Source organism: Biomphalaria glabrata, chromosome 5 (assembly GCF_947242115.1).
Source record: "Biomphalaria glabrata chromosome 5, xgBioGlab47.1, whole genome shotgun sequence".
NCBI classification, from domain to species: domain Eukaryota; kingdom Metazoa; phylum Mollusca; class Gastropoda; family Planorbidae; genus Biomphalaria; species Biomphalaria glabrata.
In genome coordinates this window covers 5,392,065-5,413,892 of record NC_074715.1, presented here as the reverse complement: position 1 = coordinate 5,413,892, position 21,828 = coordinate 5,392,065, and the positions used below count along the sequence as shown (strand labels likewise).

The 21,828-nt window shown below is 36.6% G+C and overlaps 2 protein-coding genes across 2 annotated transcripts in view; both read right to left on the bottom strand.

Moving 5' to 3' along the window:
* The window catches only part of LOC106074541 (receptor-type tyrosine-protein phosphatase epsilon-like), a 58,396-nt gene extending 42,289 nt beyond the window's left edge, over nt 1-16,107 (bottom strand). The window contains exons 1-5 of the mRNA XM_056028664.1: nt 16,006-16,107; nt 15,767-15,858; nt 7,512-7,592; nt 7,266-7,409; nt 2,054-2,209 (exon numbers count right to left, since the gene is read on the bottom strand). Of these exons, the coding sequence (XP_055884639.1) occupies nt 2,054-2,209; nt 7,266-7,409; nt 7,512-7,575 (364 nt within the window). The 5' untranslated portion in view covers nt 7,576-7,592; nt 15,767-15,858; nt 16,006-16,107. The remainder of the gene's footprint in view (nt 1-2,053; nt 2,210-7,265; nt 7,410-7,511; nt 7,593-15,766; nt 15,859-16,005) is intronic.
* Nucleotides 16,108-18,445: 2,338 nt separating this feature from the next.
* LOC106051812 (uncharacterized) overlaps nt 18,446-21,828 on the bottom strand; it is a 92,328-nt gene continuing 88,945 nt past the window's right edge. Inside the window, exons 30-31 of the mRNA XM_056028662.1 lie at nt 20,908-21,043; nt 18,446-18,942 (exon numbers count right to left, since the gene is read on the bottom strand). Of these exons, the coding sequence (XP_055884637.1) occupies nt 18,844-18,942; nt 20,908-21,043 (235 nt within the window). The 3' untranslated portion in view covers nt 18,446-18,843. The remainder of the gene's footprint in view (nt 18,943-20,907; nt 21,044-21,828) is intronic.

Here is a 21,828-nt window from a genome sequence, read left to right as displayed (position 1 = left end):
CTGCTTGGTCGTGCGGTATGCGCGCTGCACAGTTGTTCGGATTTCTTGATGGTCCCGGGTTCAGACCCTGACCGCTGCCATCCTCGTCGTTCTTATAACTTTATTTTGCCAGCCCGCGACGTGGTTTTATCCGGCTTGCCGAAACGTCGGCACAAAAAAGAAAATCTTTTCCCCCCTTTTAAAAAGTTGAAAATGTATCTTGACCTTCGTTAGGGCCCTCACTTTTTTCTCTGATCGATTAGTACCATGACCTTTAACGATTGCGCGTTTATGAGTTTATGGAAATTTGAATATCAAATCTACCATGAAAAGTGAAAGGGTCTTTTTTTTGGAACATGATAATAAGCCAACATGTTTGTTTTGTAAAGAAGAAAGTCTGGCTGTTTCAAAAACAATAACATATACAGCGGTATTATAAAACAAATATGAAGGTCTTCTTGGTTTGAGCCCCGTATAAAAGATTGTTTAAATTACATCTAGAGATTAGAAGATCGATACGAATATTTACCGAAAAGAGACAAGAAAATAAGTTGGTGGTAAAGGTAGCTACATTGATGCTCACATCTAAGAAGAGAAATGAAGCCATTTTTGACGCGTAAAAAAATTATAGAATTTAATTATCCAATTATTTAATGTAAGTACTATTTCCTATTTTGTATCTTTTTATTGATGTAGCCCGCGACACGCGTGTCGGAAGACAAAATGGCCAATAGGTTGAATTAGGTTGAGCATCACTGATCTAGACTAACTATAAAAAGGCAGATATAAAAATTAAAAAAAAAATGAACTCGTGGGCTACAAAATTCTAAGACCAACTTGATAACCACTCTGCTAGCGAAGAGTCTATGAACATGGAAGAGTATATTATGTATATACTTATCTATCGAGTTCACTAAGTCTGAGACGTCAGGCTAATATAAAGGGGACTAATTAAGCTTATACCTCCATTTCAGTTAAGTACTATTTCTTTCCCTTGTTTGGGATATCAAACAAATTAACTACCAATAGTTAATTAACTAACTGGTTATTTATTTTCTTGATTATTGGTAATCAGGTAAAACAAAATAAGTGCTTGATCCGATACTGGGTGTCGGAGAAAGTACGTGCACAATGGCCAACTACCTTTACTTTCCCAACTAATATCAGGTATCTATTAGAGTTGGGTGGACTCAAGGGTGCCATAAAAATCCCGAAATTGAAAATCTCAGTCTTCATCTAGATTCGAACCCAAAATTCCTGGTTAACTGGGCGAGCGCTTGACAACTCAGCCACCTAGCCCCCTTTCAGTTATATAATTTCAAATAGTTATTTTCTTAAAAGTGAAATACTAAATTATGCATTTAGTACTATGGTATCATTACTAACATACATTGAGATGCCTATACAGGATTCTATGTAAAGAAGTTCCCAGTTCAATCTGCTGAGAGAAATAAAAGGTTTCTCGAGCGCCCTAATCCACTCCAATACTCTAAATAGTCCAATACTCTAAATAGTCCAGTACTCTAAATAGTCCAATAGTCTAAATAGTCTAATACTCTAAATAGTCTAATACTCTAAATAGTCCAATACTCTAAATAGTCCAATACTCTAAATAGTCTAATACTCTAAATAGTCTAATACTCTAAATAGTCCAATACTCTAAATAGTTTAATACTCCAAATAGTCCAATACTCTAAATAGTTTAATACTCTAAATAGTCCAATACTCTAAATAGTCCAATACTCTAAATAGTCCAATACTCTAAATAGTCCAGTACTCTAAATAGTCCAATACTCTAAATAGTCTAATACTCTAAATAGTCCAGTACTCTAAATAGTTTAATACTCGAAAGAAAGTTACCTCAATAGTCAAATACTCTAAATAGTCCAATACTCTAAATAGTCTAATACTCTAAATAGTCCAATATTCTAAATAGTCCAATACTCTAAATAGTCAAATACTCTAAATAGTCCAATACTCTAAATAGTCCAGTACTCTAAATAGTCCAGTACTCTAATCCAATACTCTAAATAGTCTAATACTCTAAATAGTTCAATACTCGAAAGAAAGTTACCTGTTATATTAAAAACAAGTCTCATCCACGTGTATGGAATTGATGAATTAAAGGTTACAGATATACTCGTCAAATTTGTATCCACACTACATGTTGAGTCATTTCCATCTATTAGCCATCTATTTTCTGTAGTATTGATATAACTAGTCAAATCTCCTGTAATAAAAGCAAGCATACTGTTTATATTTAAATGTACTTTAAAGGTATTTAAAAGATGTCGTATAGAAATGGAACTGAAAAGCTTGTGATAAATTTTATGTAACTAGCACTATAGAATAGAGATGAACAATATTCGATGCCAGGGCCGCCGCGAGCGTTGTGGACGCATGCGTGCTGAAGTAGAAAATGCTGGCCCCCTCTTTTTTTTTTTTTTTTAGAATAAAAATTTATTAAGACTGAGCTGGACACTGCACCTAAAGCGCTCTTTGATTTAAATCCCTTTTTGTAGACCATTCCTTTTAGTCTTTCATATTCGCATCGTTGGCTTATCCCCATGTCCTATAAGATGTTTTATTCTCTATTTTAACTTTGCATTTAAATAGTGTAATGAATAGAAAAGAAACTTAATCCTAATTTTAACCTGGCTAATTGTATTATGCGAGGGACATTTAGGTAAGCAAACATTGCGCACATACATCTGTAATAGGTAGCGGCGGCCCTGTTCAGTGCATATTATGAAATTGGACATTGTTACGTTGGAGTGTGTCAAGGTCTCACTGTTTAAAACGAAAAAAATCACAAAACAAGTTTGAAAAGACAAAGTAATAAACCGTCACGGTCTTAATCTTGACATTGTATACAATTATTTTCATTCGAGTAAATACGATAGCTTCTCATAATAGACAGAGGAATTTCTATTGTACTAAAATAGATTTCCAGGGAAACGTTGGTGCGGTTGAACTGTGCTACATCCACTTGCTGATCCAGAACTTTGGAGTGGGGAGGGGGGGGGGAGCGATTTTTTCAAAACTCTAACCCTTACGTAAGATGCGTCACTAGAGTGAGTGTCACCCTGTGCGGTAAGCTCAGTGTGTTACCCCCCCCCCCCACACCCCCATTCCGTGTTATTTAATTACAAACATTTTAAACTGTAAAACTATAAAAAGAATAAAAGACGCTTATTTGCATGCGTTGCGTTTTGTCTGTTGGTCGGTCTGTCCGTCACGTTAAAATAAAAAAAGAACAACTCTAAAAGCTAATGAAAATCTGATTTAACCTTTAATGTTCATTTTGAAACATCTCAGTTGGTTTAAGTATCTATAAAAATTGTTCCGGATGTTTTTGTGAAAAACAAATCAATGCCAACGAATGTTTGTTTGCTCTTCTAACTTATATTACATTTAATTTTCATGCTTAAAAATGTAAATAGCATATAAATGCTTAACTAAAATCTCTTTATTGACTTAAATTTCATTAATTATAAAGTTGTTCCGAATATTGATTTATAAAAAATTAATTATGTTAAATGATTGTTATAAATCGCATAATTGACTAATATTACACTTATATTCTTTGACAATACGTCACTATAGTTTAATTGTCGATATCAAATTGTTCCGTATTTTCATATGAAAAAAAATGTATGTCAAATGACTTTATTTTTTCAAAAATATCGACTAAACGTTGTTAAGACTTTTAAAACCAGAAAATAATTTACTAGAAACGATTATTGAAAATCTCTTTTTAGAGTTATTTTACATTTAATTTTCATGCTAAAACATAACAAAAGTTTTTTAATCGGTAAAGAATGTTCCGAATTTTGTTTTGAAAAAGAAATCGACCTACATTACTTTAATTTTTTTACAAATCTTCGCCAAAAATTTTATATGAAAAATCTACTAACGCCAAATAACTGTTTGAAATACCTCTTCTAATAAATAAAACAAATAATCTTTTTCTCATTTACCAAAATAAAACAAATAATCTTCTTCCCATTTACCAAAATAAAACATATAATCTACGTCCCATGTACCAAAATAGGTTGTTCCGGACTTTTTAATGAAAAATATTGTAACTCTATTTATGTAAAATTTCACTTCTCTCTTACACAACACTTAATTTTCTAGCTAAAACGTTACAAAATCTAATTATCGTTTATTTTATTCCGTTGGCAGCTCGGAAAACCTTCTCTTAGATACCCCCACTGGTCCACAAATGAGATTTATTGTTATTATATTTATTATTATTAACTGTGCTGAGACATGGAAGTACAAGCACTACGATATCTGTTCTTTTCGTCTTCTTTGTTTTCAATTACAAATCCATACTGAAAGATTATCTATAATCGCTCGTCTGACATATTGTACAGATCCGGTAATTGTCATGCCGTAATGTGTAATATATTTCTTTATCAATAATAGGCTATTAGTTTATAACAAGTTTGTTATTAAGTTAACAGCAATGCCTGGTTCGTGTGGTTAGCGTGCTTGACTGAACATCTCGACGGTCCCGGGTTTATACACTGCTCGCTGCCATCCCCCGTCGTCCAGAGGGAGGTTTGGACAAGGAAGTTAATTATCTTTAACTTTGAAGGAAAATCCGAAACATGTAAAACAGAAAAAAAAAATTCAACGGTAAATGAATCTTTTAAACATTATTACTTTTGACAATCAAAATAAAATCGCATCTTGAATATTCCTTGCGAATAGGTGGATCCGACGGGGGCCGCCTCTGAGTGTATGATAACACAAACTTTCTTTGGAATTTTGTTTTTTTTATTGAATCACAATGTTGTTGGTTTTTAGCTAACGTGTTATGCTTTTCGTAAAGAAAAGGTTTAATAGGTCAACACTATGTCAAAAGTTTAAGAGTACAATTGTCAATTTTTGGCCTTCTAGTACATCTTCTCATAAAAAAAAAATAATAAAGCAAAGACATTAAAATAAATGACACATGTCAAGAAATCTTAAGCTGCGCCTTTAGTGGCTTCAATTTCAGAACGATACAAAAATTCTTTCAATTGTACACACAAATATAAGGCAAGAAACATTTTCTTAATAAGAATGTTGACCACATAAATTTAGTGAATGTTATTCACATCTGTTAAATAACTTTTCTGTTGCTTTTTAACATTTCCTGCACTCCTCCATGGTTCCAAACATTGAAACTTGAGCTCAACATATTAATTGAAGCTCACCCCTTTCTAGACATTTGGTAATTCTTGCTATTAAACGTGATCTATGTAGGAAATAGAATTTTTAGGATATACCGTTTGACTTCGCTACACATTAAAGTATTTCTGTACGTAGTAAAGGATGAATAAAATGCAAAGACGAATGTATTTTCTAATATAAAATCTTAATTTTCACTTATAATCCGTATTCCTACCCAAACTGGGCCCCGTGAATTCCGTTTCGCATAGGGCCCCACAATGTTCGGCCCTGTTATTTAGTGACGGGTGAATACAGAGTAGATTAATTGTTATACATATATAGTCAACCCACGGCGTAAGATACGCCGCTATTTGGCATGGCCGGCCATAGGCCACTGCAACCTATCTGACCGCAGTGGGCCCCACACTTTCATAGGACCCGCGCTAATTCTAGATATAAATTAAAACCATTTTATAACTTATAACAGATTTCCCGCGGCCGCCTAATTTGCCAGGAGCTCCTGGAAATCTCCTGAAATTGCTGAATATATGAAAAAGTCTTGGAAATCTCGGAAATCATAAAAAATCTTTAGAAAACTCATACAAATCTCATGAAATATATAGACAAAAATTGTCATTTTGGGGTGTCATTTAATATGGAAAACCCCAATCCTACGCGCGATAAATAAAAACGGCATTATGCATTAGCCGTTATTGTGTAATCTGGTGAAAGAAGCTTCTCGCACCTCAAACTAATGAAGAACTACTTGAGGTCAACAATAGTTAAAGATAGATTAAAACATCTGGTAATTTTTGCTATTGAGCGTGATCTAGGTAGGAAACATAATTCTTATGATATACTGTATGACTTTGCTACACGCAAGGCTCGTAAAGTAATTCTGTACGTAGTAAAGAATGAATAAAATGCAAAGACAAATTTATTTTCTAATACAAACTCTTAAATTTCACGTATTATCCGCTTCCGTTACCAAACTTTGTTTCACGAAATCCGTTACGCATAGGGCCCCACAATAGTTAAGTCCGGCGCTGCTATTTAGTGTTTGTAAAATTTTTGTTTGTAAAATGTTTTACATGTTTCGGATGTTCCTTCAGAGTTGTAGGACGAAGGGGGATGAGACGGGCAGGGTTTGATAAATGTAAACGAGAGTCCAGCGCGTAAACCGCACGACCAGGCAGCCATCCGTAGTAACTGGTGAATACTTGTTCTCCACCCCCCTCTTGTTTTTTCGTGGGGTGACTATCCACAAAAAATAAGAGAGTGATCTTTCCTTTACTTCTTCTTCTCCTCCAAACTCTTGAGCGACGAAGAGATTTATATATTAGATTATGTGCAATTGCATAAACTCTGTCGCCACATTTGACTATTCTGTTATGTTTTCGTCTGGAAATTGGATGGGGCAGTTGATAGAAAATTATTAATCTTTACTCCTTTTTATAATTTCTGCTAATTTTTGCATTTTGCATTAAAGAATAGCAGCGAGGCGACTCGATCTAAGAATTTTATTCAAAGCATATATAATTTATATTAGTGAGAGTTTTTTTATTTTATTTTGTAAATTCTTAATTAAAATAAAAAAAAAATATTGGTTTGTCATGGTACAACCCTTTTTTTATTTAAATTTACTAATTAGTAAAATAATTAGTATATATTATTAACATAACTAATAAATTCGAATAGACATTGTGTAATTTCTTTACTAAAACTCGTCCGCTTTCCTCCTTTAGGTGGGAGGGGGGGGGCCATCGCCCCTACCGCTCCCCCCCCCCCTGAGTCCGCTAGTGGGTACATCATTATGTTGACTACTTTTTTGTAACGAAAAAAAAGATGTCTTACTTAAAACTAAGAGAATTACAACAATCATTCCCAATAAAGATTACAAGCACTATATTTACCTCGAATATCCCTAGCATAATATATTGTTCATTGCCGTCTCCTTCATTATTAGACTAAATCTGACAATGTGTATTTTCCCGTTCAATTCCTTACATTATTTTTTTTATATGCGCTCTTCTTACTAAGAGAAAAAAACTGCGATAGAGATTCAAAGAAAATGAATTTGTAAAGCTCAGAACGCAAAAAATATTCTTTAATCCACTTACTGTATTGACATTTATAACCAAACCATCCTCTCTCACAAGTTGAAGGAGCGACACAGTCTCCATTGGTGTCACAGTCAGTGTTCTGGCAATGACATTTGTACTGACAATTGTTACCGAACCATTTTTTATCACAAACACCATTTGCTGCAAAAACATTGTTATGAAGTAATAAATCTTATTGATTAATGAAATACTTTCGCTATGACCTTAAACTTACTTTACTAATGTAAATTAAAAATCTGTTACCTGGTTGAAATTTATACCAAAAGACAATGAGAAAAAATGTAAAGTTCAAGGTAGATCTGATCATTTCTGAAAAACAAAACACTTTAAAAAAAAACAACAAAGCTTACATTAGGTGTACTTGTATCAATTAGTTTGGATCAATCATGTAACTAAATTTGAAATAGATCTAGGATAACAATAAAAAAGCATTTATAAAAATAAAAAAGGGGGGATGACTTGAATTTGAACTCAAGTCTCAAGCCTACTCAGTCTTTTCAATCACGCTAACCATTCTGCTATTGGAGAGCTTATAAACATGGAAGCTTGTATAACTATAAATTGTTTCTATAGCCTCGTCCTATTTTTCATTTTTGTGCTCAGTAAGACTCAGAAGACGACCTATAAAGGAGACTAATTCAGTATATCAGGGTGCGTCAAAAAATGTATACACACTTTAAATTGTCATAGAGAATTTATTTCCCGTTTTACAATGCTAAATTTCTGGACATAGTAAGCTTAATGTAAAATAAATGTGATTAACATGAGTAATGTTCAAACTGTTAGCCTTCAGCATCAATACATTGCTGAGTACGAGTCAACACTGATTCCGTACATCGTACCAAAGTGTCCACTAAGATTTCTGCGCACACCGCCTGAATCTCATTCCTCAGAATGCGAAGCACACTACTAGCACTTACATCACTCTCACGTGACGCTTGCCTTGACGAGTTTTGAGGTGAACGCTGAAACATTTCCAAGACCGCAGTTGTGGACTCATCACTTGTACCTGTACGAGGACGCCCTGATCGACCTTTATGCACATCACACACTGTTCCATGAATTTCGAATGTGTCTCGTTGACGTGTAATTGTTAACCTTGAAGCTGGTTCTGTACCATACTCAAGTCTCCACTGTCTTCGAACCGCAGCAACATTCTCAAACTTCCAGTACCACTTAATTATCTGCTTCCGCTCCTCAAAACTCAAACGCAGGTCCGCGATATTGCAATTACTGATGCTGAAGGCCACCAGTTTGAACATTACTCGCATTAATCACATTTATTTTTCCCATTGGACATTAAGCTTTCCATGTCAATAAATTGAGCATTGTAGAACGGGAAATAAATTGTCTATGACAGTTCAAAGTGCGTATACATTTTTTTGACGCACCCTATATATTGACTTCAGTCAATTACAATATCTTGTTCGAGATACCAAACAAAATAATTTATTAACAAAAGTTAAAAACTAATTGGTAATCTCTTTTTTAAAATTGATTCTTGTTTTGTCAGATATAAGAAATAATTGTGCCAAATTTCAGTTTGATCCGAGATTTGTTGTGGGAGTAATAGCGTGGACACACAGACAGAGAGAGTTGATATAAGCTTTGTAAAAAAAAAAAAAAAAACCCTCTTATAAAACCATCTTTTTTTTTGTACACCGAATACATGAAATAGTACATCATTTGTTTGGTTTTCCCTAAAAAAACAACCCTCTCCAGAGTATTTTGATTTTAAAACCACTTCCTGAGGTAGCTTGCTAAAAAGAAAACACTTAGGGCAGTAGTACAAATATTTTTTATATAACATTATTCTAGAAAGAAAAAAGTTTCTTTCACATAATACCGTTTAAATATAATAATAATAATAATCTTTATTGTCCTAATGGAAATTTGTCTTACAATTTGTGCATTACACCAAACAAAACATTGTAACTCTATTCAATAGTCTCTCCAGCTAGAGAAACAATATTATTTTCCTTTTTTTCCCTACGAAAATTGATTAACATTTCATGTTTTTACTAGCATTTAATAGTAAAAAAAATATTTTTACAGTACAGTATTTTTCGATGTGTTCTATTTCTCTGAAATACTCATTTATGTCTGAGCTCACCGAAGAAGAGCCGCATCATCAGCGAATTTTGTGGAGCAAAAAGGACTATCGGATTGAAAATCATTGGTGTGTGACAGGTGGGGAAATGTGACGTGTGTTTGGCACGTTTTATGTCTAGGGGATGATTATTTTTGAAAGCAATCACACCCCCACTTATCAGCATATGAATCGGGAGCAGACACGCAACGAGACAAAGCAATGAAAGATAGATACAAAAGTTAAAATAAAGGATATTTATTTACTACATAAATATACATATAAGAATAAAAAGGGGGAGGGTTTGCTTCTATCTCTAAAATATACTAGCTTTAATCATCACTCTTGCACCTAATAAGAGAGTATGTCACTTTGTCCTCTGACTTAGCTGGTTGTCCTGTTGATGTCGCAGCTGGCTGTGTCCTGGCTTGAGGTTCTGCAGCTGGAGGTGGCGCTCTAGCGGATAGAGGGACGCCGGCGATATAGTTCTTGTGGAGTCTCAGTCCCAAGTTCTAGTATCTGTAGTGGGCACAGTATGGCGGGTGGCCGGATACCGTGGGCACAAGGTTACTGCGGGCAGAGCTGATCTGCCGTGGGCAGTGTAGGTAACAGGATATGTCCAGTGAGTTGCAGAGGGTTGGCGTAGCTATGACGTCTCACACAGATCTGGTCTATAGGGACGTCGCACCTAATAGCTTGACAGGTGGGCTGTCGAATAGGCGGGCAATGCCGATAGCGTCAAGTGGTAAAGTTGAGTAGATCTCAGTAGGCAAGTGCAGTACTGAATAGCACTAAGCACAGACGCGGGTAAATAGATCGTTGATCCAATGAATAAATAGGCAAGTGCAGTGCTGAATAGCACTAAGCACATAGATAGGCCAGTAGGCAAATAGGCAATAGGTGATTCTTGATAGCAACTAGGCAAGTGCAGCGCTGATTAGCACTAAGCACATAGATAGGCCAGTAGGCAAATAGGCAGGTAAGTGATCCGATAAATAGGCAGACACCTGAGGGAGGCTGCGGATAAATAAAGACAAGTTAGGACATGTCTCTTATGCATCTTATCGATGCCCTCGACTGAGGTGCATTCGTCAGATTGGTAAAATTGCTTTAGAGCATAAAGGGGAGATGATGACAAATGGGATTTGGAGAATAGATGGCAGATAGTGGCAATATAGAAAATGTACATAAAAGGGGAAATAATAATATAAGAATGTACATAGAAGGGGAAATAATAGTCTCAAATAAACAACACAGGTGGATAGAGAAAGAAAAAGGAGGGGGGTGAATGGGCGGAGGTCAGCGACCTAGATGGTTTGTTTACATATGACCGTGGGTCGAGAACAATGGAGCGCGCTTGAATGGAGAGGGCGCAACTCTCGTAAGAGTGAAATGACTACAGGGGAGATAATTCAATACACAAAGAAGGGGGGGGGGTAATTCATATCTCTTCACTAGACGCAGTATCAGTGCGCTAGTAAAATTATCAAGGCGGCCAACCGAGATAAAGGAAATAAAATAAGATGTACAAATATATACATGGTTGCATCAACGATCAATTGAGCAACGTAGCATTAATAGATTAATGCAGTACACAAATAAATACATAGAACATGTTTATGTTTTCTACTTACGCCAGTGAGAAATACACAATGCACTAATTAAATATAAATGAACTAAGCAAAATACACATGATAAAATCCAATGGAAATATACACAGAGTAATTAAGATGGAACTTGTGATTAAGTTCGGCTTACCACCAGGTATTCCTCTAGGAGAAAGAATAAGTGATATAGTCCAGACTCGATAGCTCAGCTCGAATGAGAAAGAGAGGGTGATTTGAGTTGGTTTACTATATATATATGCCTGAAAAGTGTGGGCGGACACCGGAAATGTCCTAGGCTAAGAATTATCTTACACGTGGGTGAAGGAGACTTGAGCCGCACCTTGGAGTATCACGCGGTGTGTTGACCCGTGTAATCTCTTAGATCAAAGAGAGACGTGGGGGGGGGGGAGTGACCTACCTTCCACCCAAGAAAGGGGGGGGGGAGTCAATTGCGGCGTCAGACATCCTGCCGATGAGATCAAGGAGTCTGAGCGTATCTTTGCCCCGGTCAAGGGAAGATAAATGAAAGGACTGGCCTAATTTTCTCCAAGGTGGTGGACTAAGTCTAGCCTGGTAGAGAGGAAAAGGTGTGGCGGGTGAATAATTTAGGGGTAGGATGGAGAAATAATTAAAATAAAATAAATAAATAATGAAAAGTAATAATTAATGCTGTGATAAATTTGAGTGACTCTGACAGCGAGTTTTTGACTTGTCACATGGTGTACAAAATGAACCACAATGGCGATGTCACAGCCCCTGGGCGCCCCTGTGTTAACTATGCGTGCATTTGATATAACATTGTTTACCCTTACACTCTGAGGTTTTTAAATCAAAAATTAATTAGCTCATAGCATTATGTATGGACTAATCTTCAACGCTTTCATTTTTTCAATGAGTAAATGAAGTTGTATAGTATTAAAAGCTGATGAGAAATCAATAAAGAACAATCTTACATAAGTGTGAGGTAAGTCCAGATGTTTGTAGACAGAATTTGTTTTACTAGCTATACTGAATAGTTATAAAATGGTGTATTTGTATCTTAAACAATACTTGTATATTTAATTTTTAAAATTAAATGGTTCGTTTTCAGAAAAAAAAACACACACAAAAAAACAACAACTAACCTTCGCACCAAACTAAGCATGATCTAAAATATTCTGATATCAAATTTTCAACATCTTTTGTATTTTTAGAGACGGAAGGACGAACGGATAGTCCACACAAAACTAATAGTGGATTGTCCGCTTTCGAGATCGGCTAAAATATATTGACACAACAACGAAATTGTATTCGTTCATTTTTATTCTTTTTTTTTTTTTGGGGGGGGGGGGAAGTTGAAAGAAAGGCCTCAGGGAAACTTTGCATTGTGCGGACGCTGGCATCCACGAAGTGGGGAGCCCGAGCAGACATGCTCCGATCATTGATTTAGGAGCAGTCGATCACAGATAGATTACAGATTAGTGCAAATCTATGGCTCTAAGACAGCTCTTGAACATCTTGATAAAATACAGTCCCAAGCACTAACATTTGCCTGTGGAACCTTTAGGACAAGTCCAGTGAATGCGGCTGAAATAATGGCTAATGTAGGTCCACTAAACCTTAGGAGGGAAAGGTCAGTGCTGACTTGCTTTGAGAGGTATTAAATTAAAATTAAATTATGGCTTTTATAAAGCGCTACTTTCATGCTTATAGCATGCTCAGAGTGCTATGGTCCAATCTCATTTGTGGACCAGTGGGTGGAAGGGGTGTCTGGGAGAAGGTTTTCCATGCTACCTTAAGCCGCTCAGTAAACACAACTCTGCTCGAGTCGGGTGTCGAACCTCCAGCCCCCATCATACGTAGACAAGCCAAGCCAAGTTCAAGCGCACTTAGTCTCTCGACCACGCTAGTAGATGGTTGGAGATGCAGAAGACGTATCCAAATAAAGTCTTTTATGCATCATGCCACTAGACTATCTGATAAAGCTGGCCTCTCCACCAACCGACAAAACATTCAACGTTTTCACCCCCTTCCCCCTTGGTGTCGTCCAACGACCCCAGACATACGCTTGAAATTAGTAGACCTTAATGCCACTAAGCTAAGTCATTCTTCTAACGACCTTCAAATCCTAGCTCTGGAGACCATTAGCGCCTTCAGCCCAGGGCCATTTTTGCATATACTGATAGGTCGGTATTGATAGATAGTGGAAGAGCAGGCTATAGAGCCTACATCGACTTTCTTGTCTCTGACCCAGTCAAAATCTTTGGACCATGTGGTAGTGTTTGCAGTTTTGATGCGGAGACCATGGCAGTCTGTGAAGCCCTAAAAGTCATTGACTCTCAACTCGGCGAGCATAAGGCAACGCTATGGCACCCCTGTAATAATGCAGTGGGTACCGAGTCACATAGGTGTGACTGGCAACACTATAGCAGACTCCTTGGCCCACTATGGAGGACAAATCCACCCACCGAACTGGCTGTAAGTTTCCACCATGCTCTGGCTATAATTTAAAAAAACAGAAATGGAAAAGTGGTTTGAGTGCTGGGACAAGTCCCAAAAAGCCCGCGGAGTCTGGGAGCGCATGAGGCGCCCTGACCGCACTTCCCCGTGGTGGAGGCTGTCCAGGCCTGAGCAAGCTATTATAGTACAGTGCAGGATAGGTTACTGTTCTGTTTGCTCATATTTCTCACGTCTATGGCCAAATTTTGATTCACGGTGCCCGCGCTGCGGGGAAGAAGAGGAAACCGTATCTTAGATTCTGTTTGACTGCCCCAGACTTGCTGATCTCCGTCTGGACAGGCCTGGGAAACTAAAAATTATCGACCTGTATGGTGACGTGTATGCACTACTCAATACAACAGGCTTGCTGTCCAGGGCTTTGCAAGAAAGGATTTTAGCCTCTCTAGCCCCTCACTCAAATCGAGTTTGATGATGATAAGCTTATTGTGTAGATCTTTGAACATAAACACTTTAAAATTACGAATAAAAGTGAATGCACTCAATTTAGAATGTGTATATAGTATATAGCAGTGATGCTCAGCCTAATTCGACCTGCGGACCTTTTTAATTTCCGACACCCGCCACATGACTGAAAATGTACAAAAACGAAATGAAATTGACCTGAAACAATTTTATTAAAATTTACATTAATTAATGGAATATTTGATGTTATCATTTTTTTAACGCGTCAGAAAATTACTTAACTTCTCTAAATGAAATGTAAATGTGACAGCATTGTAGCTATCTCTACAAACGACTCATTTTTTTGTCTCCTCTTGATAAATATTCCCATCGATTCTCCAATTTCCAAGTTCAACAATACTTTTATTTGCGCCTTAACCAAGAATGCCGCCATATTGTTTTATAACGCAGCTTATGTGTTCTTTTTTTTAACAGACTTTTTTTCTTTAAAAAAATCAAATATGTTGGCTTATTATTACGGTTCGCAAGCAAGTAAAAATCCGTTCACTTTTCCTGGTAGGTTCTAAATTCTGAATCAACTTGTAGTTTCCTCGGCTCTATTATTTCCCATTTTGTAAACGCACAAATATTAAATGTCATGGTACCAATGCATCAGAGAAAAGTCAAGATACATTTTTCAACGGAATGGGGGGGGGGGGTAATTTTATACTGTTATAACCCTAATCGCGACGCAAAAGGGTTAACTGTGTGTGTTCAGCTGACATATGTGACACAGGCCAGTAATACAGTTTAGCGTGCTATATTGAAAGGCAAGGGACAGTACTGGCATGAACTTTGCACGTGAATTGCGCCCGTGTTATGGTCATCTGATCATAAGCCTGCGCAGACCAGAGACACTGTGTAAAAGAGCGGCAGTTGAAGACCGGAGAGCGTTGAGACCGGGACTGTTAGTCAGCCATGAAGTCGGTCCTGGTGCAGTCCTCCAGTGAAACGTACGAGTCCAGGAAGTGACAGTAGAGTTATGAGTTTAGTACAGTGTTATACGGTCTAAAGTTGTAGCAGTTGATTGTGTTGCCAATGGTGTCGTATGGCTGTTTGATTTGACCATTATTAAAGTACCAGATTTTTTTGAGCCTTGTTGTCAAGTTCTTGATGTGTTGATGTGTTGTGTTGTGTTTAGCAGTGTTTTCAGAAGGCCTGAGTAGGACAGAATCGTAACAATACACTTTGTACTAAAACCATGTCGCAGGCCGTATTTTGGGCATCACTTGTGTATATAATATTGACTAATGTATTTATTTACTTAAGCCTATGCGTATTAGAATTGAAGTTTTTAGTTGATTTTATTATGAAAAGCCCATAGACATACATAAATATAGACTGGCCGAAGGAAGTAACTTCATGTAACTTGAAAACATGTATATCTATTGTATTCGGATTTCCGAATTATGAATTGCATGATCTTCATTCTTAGAGATTTAAAAAAACACTAGAGCAAATAATGTAATACTTATATAGGTTATGGCTGAAATAGATATGAATACTTAACTTTTTTACTGCTCATAAATGCTGTATAATAAAGTACACAAAATTGCAAGTCACAAATTTTCGTTTCATAAAACTCTTTAATTGGCCAGTCTATATTTATTTATGTCTATGGAAAATCCTCTTGCCGAGAATAAATAAAACAAAAAGCTTAATTTTTTGTAACGAAATAAACTTGAGAACATTTGATTACTTACTACATGATCCTTAAAAGATATCTTTGAGTTTCGGCTAGTTAAACTAAATCAGTGAAGGCTTCAATGGAAACATTTTGGGAATAATGATATAGAAACTATTTCTTACAGCTAAATATCCTTCAGTTGAATTTTCAAAGTTTGACATATTCACATTCTTACCTTAACAATGTAATGCACTATGAAGTAACTACAGCATGGATATTAAGTTTGATGTTTCTAGTAGAGAACAAACTCAATACATTTTTAACTTCCTGGTTGAGATAGAAAGAAAAAAAAAACAGAACTCGATAACATTAGAGAGAGAGAGAGAGAGAGAGAGGGACAAAGAGACAGAAAGAAGGAGAGAGAGGGAATATTTTACTTTTACACAAATACATAAAATCAATGTATTAGCATACTCAGTGAAGTTACGAAGACGTGTTATCTCCAACATTTGGTAAAGATTCTTTAGACTATTTAACATTTGCTTATATTTAAATGTGACTTTTCTTCAGAATATCGTGCTCTGGTCTACATAGCGCTTCACCGCGTTAAGTAAACATTTTCCTTTTTAAAAAAGTTTTATGATTTTTATGTTTTTTATTTACACAAAACATGTGTTACATTATTTAAATTTAATATTGATTTAGGCTCTGTAATCCTCTCTACCGTACTAGTATCTGATACTATTTACAAAACTTATTTCAACTCTGTCTGTCCATTAACTGGCACTATTTTGTAGACGTTATTTCTACCACTTCCTAATCTCATATCTAGTCGAACGTTGATCGTTTGCACAATTACTCATGTAGAAGAACAGACATGAATCAATTGAAAAATTGACAACTTATTTGATCTACTAGTCGTGACTATTTAATTTTGCGTTATATAGAGACAGCACTTGCTAAGGGGAGTAAGGCCTTGTGTAGAGAATTAGGTCGTCGACTAAAAATATTAAAACTTCTATTTTTATACGTTATTGCATAGTTTAGTGGCTAGCGTGTCGGCTTTCACTTATGGAGGCTCGAGACCTCGAGTTCAAATTCAGACTCAGCAACTTTTTAAAAATATTTGTTTTGAAAGGGCAGCTCGAAAACCTACTCCCATATTCTTCATCCCCTACTGGATTACAATAGTAATTGAACCATAGCCCACTGACTATGCAATAAGCATGAAAGTCGCGCTAAAGAAAAAAAACATTAAGATTATTAATAGGTGGAGGGCAGTCCCTTGAGCAAAAAATTACTCACAGTAGAACCCGTTCTCTATCTCGAGGTTATCTTTTAACCTCATGGCATGCTAGTACTATACATTGACAACTAACTTTAGATTTGACAACGTTCGTACACATACATATACACTCAAAGTTTAACTGCCTATATGTAATGAAGAATTCTTTTAAGAAATGTAAACATTATAAAAAACGACACTGTTGAAACAGAAATATATATAGTGTGTATGTAAACTCTGTTTAGAGATTAACATTTTCTGTTAAAGTTTAGTGCTGAAAGGAATGGATAATAACTGAAAAGAAAAAAAACACCAGCATTAGAACTTGATTTATCCATATCAATGCCAAAGTTTGTGCTGTGTTTATTATGGCAAGAAAAAATTGTCAGAGGCGTCTCTCTGGTTTGTTCGGCTAGCTCACCACTTCAGTCGCTCATCATTTATTAGAGGGTTATCAACACTATAATATTTGTCGATTCTTAAAAAAAAAAATCGAAACTTATAATAAAATTTCGGTACTGGGGTCCGGGGTTCGAATCCTGGTGAAGACTGGGATTTTTAATTTCGGGATCTTCGGGCGCCTCTGAGTCCACCCAGCTCTATAAGGTACCTGACATTAGGCGGTTGGTCGTTGTGCTGGCCATAACACATCCTCGTCAACCGTGGCCCACAAGAACAGATGACCTTTACATCATCTCTCTATAGACCACAAGGTCTGAAAGGGGAACTTTACTTTATGACAAGCCCAGTAAATGCGGTTGAAATAATGGCTAATTGGTTTGGTTGTAATTTAGTGATGTCCACTAAACTTTAGGAGGGAAAAATCAGTGCTGACTTGCTTTTAGCTATATCAAAGGCTGAATGAATACCTTCCAGCTAGAAAACTAGTGGATAGTTGGAGATGAAGAAGATGCTGAGGACGTATCCAGATGCATCATGCCACTAGACTATCTGATGAAGCTGGCCTCTCCTACAACCGACAAAACATTCAACGCTCATCCCCTTCCCCCTTGGTGTCGCCCAATGACCCCAGACATACGCTTGAAACTAGTAGACCCCAATGCCACTAAGCTAAGTCATTCATCTAACTACGTTAAAATTCTAGCACATAGATGTGATTGGCAACACTATTGCAGACTCTTTGGCCCATCAGGGAGGGATAATTCCACCCACTGAAAAGGCTGTAAGTTTTCATCATGCTCTAATTCTAATTAAAAAAAACTGAAATGGAAAAGTGGTTTGACATTTAATGAAGTTTCAACCATATTTTATCAAAAAGAAAAAAAAGTGTCTAGGTACCTACCAGATAACTTAAAAATCATTAAGTAAATTGCTCATATAGCTAACCATGCAGGCTACCTATAAGTTAAAATGCATTATGTTTTCATCACATTATCAAACCTAGCATAATAATTTTGAGGATATGCATCATTCAGTGCCCCTCATATGACATGTATATTGGGGGCTGGATTGTATAGAAATGCAAGGGCCGATTTAGACACCCAGTCCGCCCCTGAATGCCACTAATTATTTTAATATGAATGATAAACATCTGAATTATTGAAAACAAACATTCTAACAGACGACGGACACATCTAACGTAATTCAGTTGGAAGTAGACAAAGAATTTTTTTTGTCTAAAAATAGTTTATTAATTGCCGAAAATTAATTATGATATAAACAATTATGTCAGCACAGCATCTAAAAATGAAGGCTTTATAGAAGGCTAAAACTAGTATTTATATTTAGAAATAAAACAAGTCTATCGCTTAAAAATTTGATGAACAGGTTTGCACTTTGTTGCTAAAAGCATACAAGTAATGTAAAAAAACAATGAAATAGATGTACAATTTAATGGGCCTTTCTCTTCTCTTTAAGAGATACAATATATATATATATATATAACAGTTATTCAAAAAAATAGTCTAAAGAATAAAAACATAACATTCATATAAAGTACAAAATGAAGAATAAATTACTAAGAATATAAAACAGATTGCCCATCACTATAGTTCTCACAGACTGAGTCACAACATTTCTTTGAGAAACTTGTCCCCTACGTTAGTGTATTGGCTGGACGTTTCACTGTATCTCTCTAATACCTCATAGAGAAGTCTGTAGTCAGCCTGAAGAGGCAAAGACACAAGTTAAAATTGTTTGATTGTAATTTAGTGATACCTAAATTTGGACCGAGGGCCATACCTGTAACAATTTACAAGATGCCATGTAGTCCCTTAAAACGTTTGCCCACTTGCATAATAGGATAAAAATATTTAGATTATCGCACGATTGACGTAACTTTAATTAACCCACTGAAGTCTATTGCATTTTAGTTGCTTCATATGCATTTTGTATAATACATGTTGATATAAAGATTTAATTAATAATAATAGTTGTTATTGTAAAAAAAAAACAATAGAAGAGGGGCCTCGCAAGCATCCATTTAATTGGGCCACGCAATTAGTAAGGCCGGCTCTGTCAGGATGTGAAGAAAAAACCTTATTAATAATGATATAAGAACAGCCTGGGGCTATCTTTATTGTGATGTCAACTCGCATTTACTTTTTTACTTTTAATTTTAGATAAAAGAAAATATGTTTTAACTAGACCATGTTTGTTTTCGATCAGAAGATAATTTTGCTTAATTAATTAAATGATCCAACACAACCACAGAGACTAAGAGATCTAGGCTATTAATAATCTTTGCATTGAAGACAGGACGCCCTAGGTCACGGAGATGTAGATCTACTATCTCGGCTATGTCCTAACAACATCAGGATTGAATTATCTCTATTTCTACATTTCTTTGCTTAGTGAATTAATAGTGACTGAAGGTATCGACATACTTGTCATTTTAAAACTAAGCTCTAAGCCCCAATTAAAGCAGACATGCTGTGGCGAATCAGCACCTAACGGGAGGATGCCCAGGTTGAGGCGGGTGGTATTAGATCAGTGCGGCGTGAAGACCTCTCCCACCATCAGAGAAAACTCGTAGGTCTCAAATATTTCACCAATCATATTGTAATTAACTCCAATAACTTTTTTGTAAATTAAAAAAAAAATTATTTAATGGGGTCAAATTAACGTTGATATCGTCAATTAAGAGTGAAAGAGTTAAGGACCGTAATTGTTGTCTCCCATGTTGTTTTAGCCTCTTTGCAGCAACACCAGAGTTTCTTTTCCGGGGCGCATTCCTTTGACTTAGTTTAAGAGATTATTGGTTTCCAATGCGTCAAATCCATCTCTTGACCTTCCTTATGTAAAATGTAAAGTTCCCCATTCAGACCTTGTGGTCGATAGGGCAGAAAATGTAAATGGCATCTGTTTCTGTGGCCTAGGATTAACGAGGGTGTCACGTGACCAGCACAACGACCAACCGCATTTACTTTTCCCCAACTAATGTCAGGTACCCATTAGAGCTTGATGGACTCAGAGGCGCCCGAAGATTCTGAAATTACAAATCCCAATCTTCACCAGGATTCAATCCTCGGACTCCGGTTTGAAAGCCAAGCACTTTACCACTCAGCCACCACGCCTCATCCTTATGTGATCGAAAGAAACGTTTCGCATCACATTTGGCACCAACTCAGTTACAAAAACTAAAAGTCTTCACTTAAGGTCTTCCCTCCTAATGTTTCCTCGAGGCTATTTAGCCTTAGAAGATTGGCAAAGTCTGCAAAAGAGCTCACAGCTCAGCAGCAATAAAGCTGGCTAGAAGAAGAAGAAGAAGAAGAAGAAGCCTTAGTAGATTGATTGTCTTACGAGGCTGACAAGTTCCGTTTGCCCGAAGCTGATGAAATCACGAGTTGGTCTATCACCACTGCAGAGAGAAGATCAAGTGAGAGATATGAGACAGAACTGACGAGTATTATTTGGATGTGTTTTTTATATTTATTTTAAGATCTACACTAAGACTTTAATACGACTTCCCTGGTTTACATGTATTAACTGTAAGTAGCTGTTAACCAATCACCGGGGAATTTACATGAGCTGAATACCCAATGTACTTACCACTGTGGCTATGAACTTACTACTATGGATATGTACTTACTACTGTGGCTATGTACTTAATACTGAGGCTATGTACTTACCACTGTGGCTATGACTTCTGGTCTTATAAACTTTAATGATCCAACGATTACAGGAACGTTAACACAGGACTCAGTGTCCAGTGTTTCAATCATGAGACATAATGCACAGGCCAAGCCACTGAAGCTGGCACCATTTCTGCAAGGAAAAAATTGCGTTCAATAAAATAATAGTCATTTTTTTTTAAACAACAATGAGAAGTTTAAATGTCATCTTGAAAGTTCTATCGGAGGAAACTCCAGCTACCGTCGCCTCAGATTGGCGCCTCCGTGGAAACATCCGCCAAGGGAGTCGGATAGGCTAAGTACTGTAGCGCACATAGCTCTCAGTGGGCTACCACACGTAGGATCTAGCGATTGTACATTGCATGTGGTAGGGATGTAACAAAGGCTCGCTACCCAGTCCAACCCCTCACCGCTTCGTTTCCTAACGGAACAATTTGAGCTGCGATGGTACTCGCACGGGTGCGGTGGGACATTATAGGCATATGAAGGGCCTCCACGCGACTCGGTCTCCGGCCTCGCAAGGGTGGGGGAACCAGTGACGTTGGCTTAAGGAGACCCTGTCCAGCGACACACCGTGTGTGAATACATGATCACTTCGGATAAGGTGGGACTTTGGACAGAGAGATTGGTGAAGAGCCAATGTCTCATCCTGGCCACGGACCTTTTCTTGGTCAAGAGGTCAATAAAAGATAACCGGATGTTCTCGGACCTTAAGGACATCTGAATCAAAGTTCTATCACGTTAAAATAAAAAAAAACAAAAAAAACTGTAATTTTAAACATACAATTTACAGCGAGTATAGGAGTCAAATTATGTATGTTTGTCTACATGGTGATCATGTCGGCAAAATTTAATTTTCTGACTATCAAAAATATTACATGTACTAGTACAAGGTGTACTAAATGTGTAAGAAATAAA